The 9,098-nt window shown below is 49.0% G+C and overlaps 1 protein-coding gene across 1 annotated transcript; it reads left to right on the top strand.

Annotated features, from left to right (window-relative positions):
• The first annotated feature begins 1,648 nt into the window (after window positions 1–1,648).
• ECRG4 (ECRG4 augurin precursor) lies at window positions 1,649–7,537 on the top strand. Its single transcript, XM_050897152.1, has 4 exons — window positions 1,649–1,799; window positions 2,516–2,563; window positions 4,845–5,023; window positions 6,979–7,537. The coding sequence occupies exons 1-4, from the start codon at window positions 1,703–1,705 to the stop codon at window positions 7,138–7,140; spliced, it is 486 nt and encodes a 161-aa protein (XP_050753109.1). The 5' UTR covers window positions 1,649–1,702; the 3' UTR covers window positions 7,141–7,537.
• Window positions 7,538–9,098: the final 1,561 nt, after the last annotated feature.

Raw genomic sequence — 9,098 nt, 5'->3', positions numbered from 1 at the left:
GCCGCTTCAACTGGGATGAGCAGAGAGGCCTGAGCGTTAGCTTGAGGGTGCTGGGGGGGCGGAGGGAGGCAGGGGAAAAGCTTTGGGTGCAGCTCCAAGTACTTTTTCACAAGGGGATAGATGCGTGGGGCAATCAGGGTCGGTCACCTGAAGTGACAATTCAGACTGGGGCTGGGGAACCGCTGAAGGACCAGCCCGTGCTGGTGCTGCTTCTGCGTTTTACAGTGAGTGGTAGAGCCAGCCATAGAGTCTTGTCCAACCCTCACAATTAGCTGTGCCTGAAACAGCATTGATGGGCTCCACATCTCGTCACAGGGAGTCGCCACACCACTGCACTGCTCCCTCGCCATACACACGCATCTATGTATATATACACATATGTATTCAATATACATATTTATATACAATTACAATATATACAGTATATACAGTGTGTGTGTATATATTCATCTGCAACCAATGTGGAAACAATCCTTGGATCAGGGAGCCGAGGCCCTGGCGCTTGCCAGATTTCTCACAAGTAGGTTACAGAGAGAGCCCGGCTCTCCCTCGCTCACCCTCGCCTCCCCCGAAATCCCTCCCGCGCTCCTCGCTGTACCCTGGCACAGCTTCAGCAGGAGGCGAGACGCCCGTAACCGTCTCCTGAGTGTTGTGGATCTCTGCTGCGAGGGAAGAGAGAGGTTTGTGTCCGGGGACGGGCAAGGATTTCACTAGGCTTCATCTGGGGTGTTTGCAGGGGAAGGAGCTGAGAGAAGCCGAACTCGCTGAGGGAAGCTTAAGTCCGAATTAGGAAAAGGCAGCGCAAGTTTAGGCACCATTACAGTTACGATCCTGCTGAGCAAGGGCTTTTAGTTTGTGAGCTTGGCTTTTGGTCCCTGAGTTCTTACTATAAGCTAAACCTGTCTATATGTAAAAAAAGAAATCGGAATTACTTTTTAAAGCTGATCAGTTAAAATGCATTGCGGTTTTCTGTGGACTTGGGGGGTGGAAGGGAGGGAGAGGGAGAAAAAAAACCCTGAACTAAGCCACCTTTGGTTGATTCTGATTTCATTTTCCCACCAAGACAAGCTCTCAATTTTCATCTGCTGTTACAGGCAACTGACAAACCGCCTTTATATGCAGAGAAACGTTAAATGACATGCTGCAGCTATTTCTTTTTTTGAATTCAAGTGGCTGAAATTTTTTTGAATTTGAGTGGCTGAAAGGTCTTTGCCTGTTGCCCTTATTATTAAGTAATAATATGCGTAACCCCCCAAAAACCCCGCGCTGCTGGGAACTGGCAAACCGTGCCGTGCCAAACAAAAGGGTGGATGCCTCGTCCTACCGAAACGCAGCTCGCTCCACGTTCGAGCGCAAAGGGCACAAGCCCACGGAAGCCCACGGAAGCCCACGGCTGCCGATGCCGGGGCGGCACAGGGGCTGCCGGGGTCGGGAGCGCTCCCCGCTCATGCCGCTGCCTGCGGGGGTGCTCCCAGACCCGCACCGCACCGCGGCTGCCCTCGCCCCCCCCCCCCCGCCACCCGGGCGCCTCCCCGCCCCTCCCCGTGGCGTCGGGCCGGGCCGAGCCGGGCGGGCTGGGGCGCCCCTTCCCTTCCCTTCCCTTCCCTTCCCTTCGTCGCCATCTCCGTCTCCATCCTCTCCGTCTCCTCCCGCCCAGGTGGGTCGCCGCGCCGCGCCGCACCGCCCGCCGCCCCTTGCCGCCATGCCGCCGCCGTGGCCCCGCGGGGCCCTGCCCGGGGCCGCTCTCCTCCTCCTCCTCTTCCTCCTCCTCCTCCTCCCGCTGCTCTGCGCGGCCCCCGGTGAGTGAGCAACCGGGCCGGCGTGCGGGGTGCGGGGTGCGGGGAGGGAAAACATAGCCCGGCACGTCCTGGGGAGTGGGAAGAAGCCTTCCCCTGGCGTCCCGCGTGGACGCGTGGGTGGACGCTTTCGGGCACTCCAAAACTTGTGCAAGTTGAGCATCTTTTTTAAAGAGCTTGTTGTTGAGTAAAGCATTTCGGAGCAGCCGAGCCCTTGCGGGTCTCCCGCTGCACTGCCCGGCCGTGGGCTAAAGCCTCGGATCCCTTCTGGGAAAGGGTGTCAGCAGGACGACAGCTCTGATGGGCTTTGGGACAGGCGGCGAGGGAAAATTTTGAAGCAGTCCGGTTGTTAGCATGCCCCTTGCTCAGTGACAAGGGTTTTCCAGGGTTATCGTGCCGCCCTGGATGCTGGGTCACGCTACTGGTACCGGCTGCGGTCTTCTGCTGAAAAACACAATAATTTAATTGGCAAAGGTGGCCAGTATCAGGGTTCCCTTGCCAAGAAGAGCTGGAGTGTCAGAAGCTTCCCTGCAGCGTATGTTGCGCTCGAGCGTGGAAACGGGAGCAAAGGGAGGCACTGGGAGAAACTTGCTGCGGAGTTTTGCCTGTTGGGCTGGAGCTATGACAAAAATGCTTTCAGTATTTTTTGAGATATGATCTTTTTTTTTGTTGTTACGTCCTTCTCAGTAAATGTATGTGTTTTATTTTTACTTGTCTAGATGTTTCAAGGGGAAATAAGCTTAAACTGTTGCTTCAGAAACGAGAAGGTAAGTAAAGAGACAGCAAAGTGCTTTCCCTTATTTTTCCTTTGAGTCAGTTGCTATCGGTCAAAGCTGCCGATGTGTTGTCACTCTATCTATCTCCAGCTGAAAGAGGGCAGTCAGAGGAGCAGTGTACAAGCACCCAGTTCAAAGCTGGTAGCGTGCAGCCGCTCTCGCTACATACCGTACCAAAACCTCCTGCGCATACGGAGCCTGTGCCTGCATGTCTGTTTGGAACTTGGTACTGGCAAGGCTGGAGGCTCTGCTTATCGCAGCCCCCTCTGAAAACCGGGGTTCCCAGCCTCAGGCAGTACGCCTGCGTTTTGCTCTGCGCAGTGTCTAGCACCTACCTTTTCCAGTGCATGGCAGACGTGGCGTTTATCTATCTGGTTTATTCTGGGAAGTCACAAGCTTTTCCAAAGAATTATAAGGCATGGAAATACTGCTGGCTCAGGTGCAGAGAAGAAAAGGTGCAAACTGGGCTTGCTTGCAATGCCTTGACTTGTTCCCTTTGTCCTCTTAGCCCCACGTGTGCGTCCTTCTTGGAAGACTGCTCTCTCTATGGGAGAGATGATGGCCAAGGGCTCAGCGGGCAGATGCACGGAATGGCTCACTGGTTGAGGGAAGGGGATGGAAACAGAGCTCGCTGGGGACAAGCAGCACTGCAGCAGATGGGGGGGCAGGCCGAAACACCCCAGAAGTTTTGGTTGCCGCCCCTCAGCCTGCTGTACGGCTGAGGCAAAGAATTTACACCTCCGCAGAGGGCACTCCCGCTTTCTGCAAGCCTGCCTAACTTCTCCCTGGGTTTTTCCTGGCATTGCCCACCACCTCTTGCCAGCCCTAAAATGCACGCCCCACCCACGGCTGTTTTCCTTGTGTGTGGGTTCCCTGCCTCACCATTCTGCAGTGCTTGCATGCGGATAGGAGTGACCGCTTGCAACAGGCGCCCTCCCTGCGCCCCAGCAGCATCCACTTGTTTGTTCAGGTCCCCTGGTGAGAGGGACCGCCCCAGGGGAGGCTTTTGGAGTGTGCAGGCAACACGGCCCAGACCAGGAAGAACTGCAAAGCCTTGACTTGATGATGGAGGGAATATGCAGCCCCTTAATTCCAGCCTCACTCCCCTTTTCCAGTTGTGCGCTAAAGCGAGCAGGCTAAGTACACAGTACTGGTTCCCTTGCTGGCAGTGTCCCTTGTGCGAGGCTCATTCACATGGCGTTTGTTCAGCTGTCCCGCTTCCCAGTAATAATACCCAGCTCAAGTGCACGGCGAGTTATCAGTTTACAGCTCATCACCACAGGGCAGCCTGCTGTTTCCCACTCTTCCTGTGACAACTCATCTATCAATCGCTTTTACCTCTTGAATCTCCTTCCCGCTGCAGTCCTTTGCCTCCCCCGTGAGTCTGCCTGGGTCCTGCTTCAATGGTTTTCACATCTCCACCTGACTTCCCTGTCTGCCCCAGCCTCTTGCCTCCCATCCTCCGAAAATCCCCATCCACACCCGTGTTCCTGGTCTCTCCCTCATTGCAATGAACTGTCTGAAGCCAAGACATTCCTCCTACTCCTACGCATGCTTCTTGTTTCATGGGAAGACCAAACATCATACCACGTCTTATCATTTCCATGCGTGGCAGGGGGCTAGCCAGTCCTCGCATCCATACCTTTTGGAGGTACATAAATTCCTCTAGCAGCCACAGCAAACTGCCTGCCTCTTAGGCATGGGGCAAGCCAGATGGCACGTCTGGGTCTGGCAGGTTGAGGGCATTCCCATGCATCCACCAAGCGCTGTGCTATGAAAGCCTGATGGGCTTTTATTATCAGGCATACAGGGCATTTAGTAGCACTCATTATTTAAAAACTACATTTTTACACAACAGATTCAAAAATTACAGCCTAATCAGTTAGCAGTGTTTCTCCAGTTTCTTCATACCTTTTAACTTCACCTCTCATCTTCATTCCCATTTCTGCAACAGCAGCACGCAGAGGCTAGTCTCCTGCTCTCTCCTCAAAGCACAAACACATTGTGTATATGCTCTTTGAGTTTGGGTTTATTTATTTACATTCCTCACTTAGCTTCTGTCCTTGAGCTCAGAACAGCTTTTCGAAAATCCAAGAGAATGAAGGTAGCTGAGAAATCCTATTACATCGATGATTCCTGGATTTATTACTGTTACTGCTGCTACGCCCATGTGCGCTGCCAGCACAAAGGTGATGGCACGATGCGAGAAGCATTTTCTTACTTGCTGCAAGCGGTACGCTGCAGGCTGACTAAAAATTTCCTGGCATGCCTTTTGGGGGGGAATTAATTTCAGCCCCTGTTGCCACGAAGCCCGAGGTGTCAGTGAAAGAAGCGGCGGCCAAGGAGTTCCTAAGCAGCCTGAGACGCCAGAGGCGTCAGCTGTGGGACAGAAGCCAGCCCGACGTCCAGCAGTGGTACCAGCAGTTCCTGTACCTGGGATTCGATGAGGCGGTGAGTAGAAGGCTTTCAAGGGTCGGTAGGGCTTCAAGAGCGAGCGGCTGCGAGCGCGGATGCAAAGCCACGGGGGCACCCAGGGAGAAGCTGCCCTGCTTCTGTTCACAGATACTGCGGTTTCTTTTTTTAAAGTAGCAAACGTTGCACAGAAATATAAGCTCCGTTATTTGTTGGAGATTTCTGCGTTACTTTGTTAATAGAAAAAAATTACATTAAAATCTTGCGTGGAGCTCTTGCCTGCTACTGAACTTGAGCTTAATAAATTGCAACCAGGCAAAGTTTGCTTTGAGAAATAGGCGGCCAGACCCAAAGCAATCAATCGTATTTCAGGAAATTAATTTGGCAGCCTCAACCTAATCAATTTGCTTTTTAACATGCTGAGAAATCCACACCAAGCTGGCTGTGATTGGCATTCCTCAATGAAATTGCGCTAACATTACGTACCTAACGCACGCGTGTGCCTCCATGGTGCGGGCAGCCCCTGACCGTCGCGAGCACCGGCAGCTGTGCCTCGACTCTAAATGTGAAAGGAAAACCATCTGATCATGTGCAGCCAACCTCCCTTCAAATGAGAAGGACACATTTTTTAAAAACAGTTAATCAGTAAAAACACTGGAGTGGAATCAAGAGTTCCCAGCTCTGCACAAAGCTCTACTAAACAGATGCTGAAATAGGGCGAAAAATGTGCATTTAGTTGCAGTCCCACATGTAGAATAATTTCTACGTTAATAAGAGGTAAAAATAGTTATAGATGTTGAATTCTTGGCTTCTGTCAGCTGCGTGAATACGTTTAATGAGATTGCATTGGCACAGGCAAGCTGGAGTACGTTTTGGACCTTCATGCTATGTGGATTGCTTAGAAGATGAATGCACTCATTTTCAAAGCTGGAACAATTAGAAAAATAATCCTTTGCTTGGACTGAAATAATGAAGGATACATTTTTTTGTATCCTCCTGGACATTATGCAGACAAAAGTGACTTTTTAACAGCATGACTATATCCCCCTCCCCCAATAGGAATAGGAAAAATAGGAAAAGTGGTTTTATGCATCAGAAACTGAAGACTGGGGGCAAATACCAAGAAGTAAGTAATAAGGACAAACCATGCACATAAGATGAATTCTCCTCTGAGTTACTGCATGCATTTAAAAAACTGAAATGAGGCCTGTTGTGGGATACAATGAATCCACTTAGTAGGTTTTCTTGAGTATTAAGACAGTTTTAACAATGAAATAACTGTTTGTTCCAGCAAAGGACTTGGGCCGTACTTACCCATTGTGTATTTTGCAAAACTTTTTTTTCAAATCTCAGCCAAAAATATTTCCAAAGAGTCATTCAGAGGGAAGGCTTTGGCTTGGCAAGTATTTGATATCCTTGCACACTGTTTTTCCTCTGCTGTTGTGAGCAGAATTGACCTGCTTATTGCATTTCCATAGCTAGAAGGCTGCACTGTACCTTCGTTTTTACCCATGCAAAATGGGAGTGAAAGATCACAGGCATAAAGCAAAAGCCTGTTGCACCCACTTTGCAGTCAGGGACATCGTGACTAAAGGCATGGGGCAACGGAGGACCAAACCTTTAGATTTTTAAGTGCAAAAGATTGAAATATTTTTATAGTCCACCACTGAAAAGGTAATAGAAATATTAAAGGCGCTCAGTGCACGTTTCAGTTGCAGGCGCTCTCAGTTTAAGCCCTTTGCAGTGGGCAGAGGGTGTGGGGGTCCCAGGTGGGGCTGGGCAGGACAATTCCTGCACTCGGGACCCTGATAATCCCACAGAGAAGGTAGGTACAAGTCACAAACCCTCTTAGATCTAAAGATTTCGTTTTGACAAATACGCAAAGGATCTGAATTTCTGAAAGAGACAAAAGGAACCTCTTGCCCCACTTCTGTTTCACTCTCTTCGTTGTAAAGTTTCAGGCTTGGAAAGCAAGTATTTTCTTCTTTCGGCAGAAATTTGAAGATGACATCTCCTACTGGACAAGCTTAGGGCGTGCTCGTAATGAATACTATGGTGGATACTACCAACACCACTATGATGAAGATTCACCAATTGGCCCACGAAATCCACACACCTTCAGGCACGGAGCCGGTGTCAACTATGATGATTACTAATGCCATTTATCCTACTATAGCTGGTGCCTATAGGGCTGCGTTAGGCGAGGCCAAGTCCTGCCTCAGTCAGAATGACCCTGCTTTCCTTCTATTCGTGTAGAACAGCAAGAGTAAAGGAACTGCCAGACTTTGAAGAAAGCAATATGACTTTTTTTTAATTATCGTTACTTAGTAGTACACTATATATAAAGTGTTATAGAAATAAAGCTTTTTTTGATAAAATAAACAGGTTGCCATTATTTAGTAGAGTTTGTAACAGCAAGTTTCATTCCAACTGTATTACTACAGATTCCTTTTTAAAGGGCTTTTTCATTTGCTTTCCTACAATCAATTGCAAAATTGCATTATATCATCTAGTTTGGCATATCGAATACGAAATATAAGCCAATACATTTCAGATGTGCCTGCTCATTCAGATTTGTGTCAACAAATAAATCCAATTATTCTTGGGGGGAAAGAAAAAAAATCCAACCACGTTGCTCTCAATTGAAGCGCTGCCTTGTTGCCTTCTCTGCTGTTTCCATACCTACTGCACACAGCCCTCCAAACTCGTGTGACATGGCGCTTCTACAGTTCCTGTTGGGGCAAGGACACAGATGTTCACAAAAGCTAAATTCACTGCAGAGTGACTCGCCTACCTGCAAAGCCTGTGAAAGGAAAGGATTCTCTGGGGAAAGGGCTCAATGCAGGAACCTGACTTCAGAAGTAATTGCTGAGACACAGAGCATCTAACCTGAGTGGCCCCAACCCCTCCCAGGCACGATAACCCAAAGGTTATCTTTGATGAATACTCCCCTTTGTGTCCTTTCCACTTAGCTGCAAGCTTTCAGTCTAGCTTGAAACAGGGAATTAAATAACAAACTAAGCTACTTAAAAGGAAGTTAGTATCAGATAGCAACCAACACAGTCCCCAGATGTAATTTCCTACCGTGAAGTTCCCTCTATCCCCAGTTCAAACTGGAATCTATACACATTAGGCTGAGCACCAAAATATATCGGAGACCGGGTGTTTGTTAATGAAGTACAGTGGATTAAAGGGGGGTTGGTTGGTGGGGTTGTGTGTGTTAAGAACCCTGAAATACGACCAACTTTTCTACCACAGCAACATCAGCCACGTTGCTGCTTCTCTCTCGTTACTGTAGAGAAAGTCCTCACACAGACCTAAGCCTCGGAGGGAGATGTCAGCTGTCAGGGGCTTCAGGGGGAGCTTGGTGGGGGAAAGTACTGCTGGAGCTTGACAAGCGTAGAGGACCAGGCAGGGGCAGGTGAGGAAGGCTGGCTGCTCCATGACTTCTGGAGCTGAAGAATCAGGATAAAGAGAGATGAAATGTCTACTGCAAACTATAGCAGTCAGAGAAGACAGCATGGATGCTTTAGCTGTCTGTCATCTAAAGCTTACAAGAAATTTCCAAAGCATGGATCATGGTAACACCATTCTTCACACTTCACTTACTTCTTTCTTAACTGTATTTCCTAATCTTTCACTTAAAGCCCCCGTTGTGTGATGGACTGGTGTCCAGGAGAGGCAGCCCAGCACTATCCCGCTCCCTGCAGGAACGCTTCCAGGGAGACAGCTTTTTGCCGAGGGAGCCAAATTGAACAAACATGTTAGTCACTTCTCCTCTGCACGCACAAATACGCGCTAGCCTAACATGCTCCAAAAACTCAGCTTTCCCCTAGGTTTTGGAGCGCTTGCTCTTAGCAGAATCCTTGCCAGTTTAATCGGTTGAAACTGGCGTATTTCCTCAGTAGAAGACCCTTTATTCCAAACACGGAATAATCATATTCTGAGTCAAGCACACTCTTTTGCATAGTTGGAAAACACCTATTCCTAGAAGAATACTTCCATTTTTGTGTCCTATCAAAAAAGTGCACCAAATTTGGCAACATTTGAACCATGCTGATAATTTCCATCATTTCCCAGAATTTACAACTGGGAATTCAGAGCTGCTGATAAG

Source organism: Gymnogyps californianus, chromosome 1 (assembly GCF_018139145.2).
Source record: "Gymnogyps californianus isolate 813 chromosome 1, ASM1813914v2, whole genome shotgun sequence".
Classification (NCBI taxonomy): Eukaryota; Metazoa; Chordata; class Aves; order Accipitriformes; family Cathartidae; genus Gymnogyps; species Gymnogyps californianus.
This window is presented reverse-complemented; position numbering and strand designations above follow the sequence as displayed.

Coding starts and splice junctions, on each gene's coding strand:
- ECRG4 (XM_050897152.1), top strand. CDS start 1,703: ATGCCGCCGCCGTGGCCCCGCGGGGCCCTGCCCGGGGCCGCTCTCCTC. Junction 2,564..4,844: donor GTTGCTTCAGAAACGAGAAG/GTAAGTAAAGAG, acceptor CTGGCATGCCTT/TTGGGGGGGAATTAATTTCA. Junction 5,024..6,978: donor ACCTGGGATTCGATGAGGCG/GTGAGTAGAAGG, acceptor TTCTTTCGGCAG/AAATTTGAAGATGACATCTC.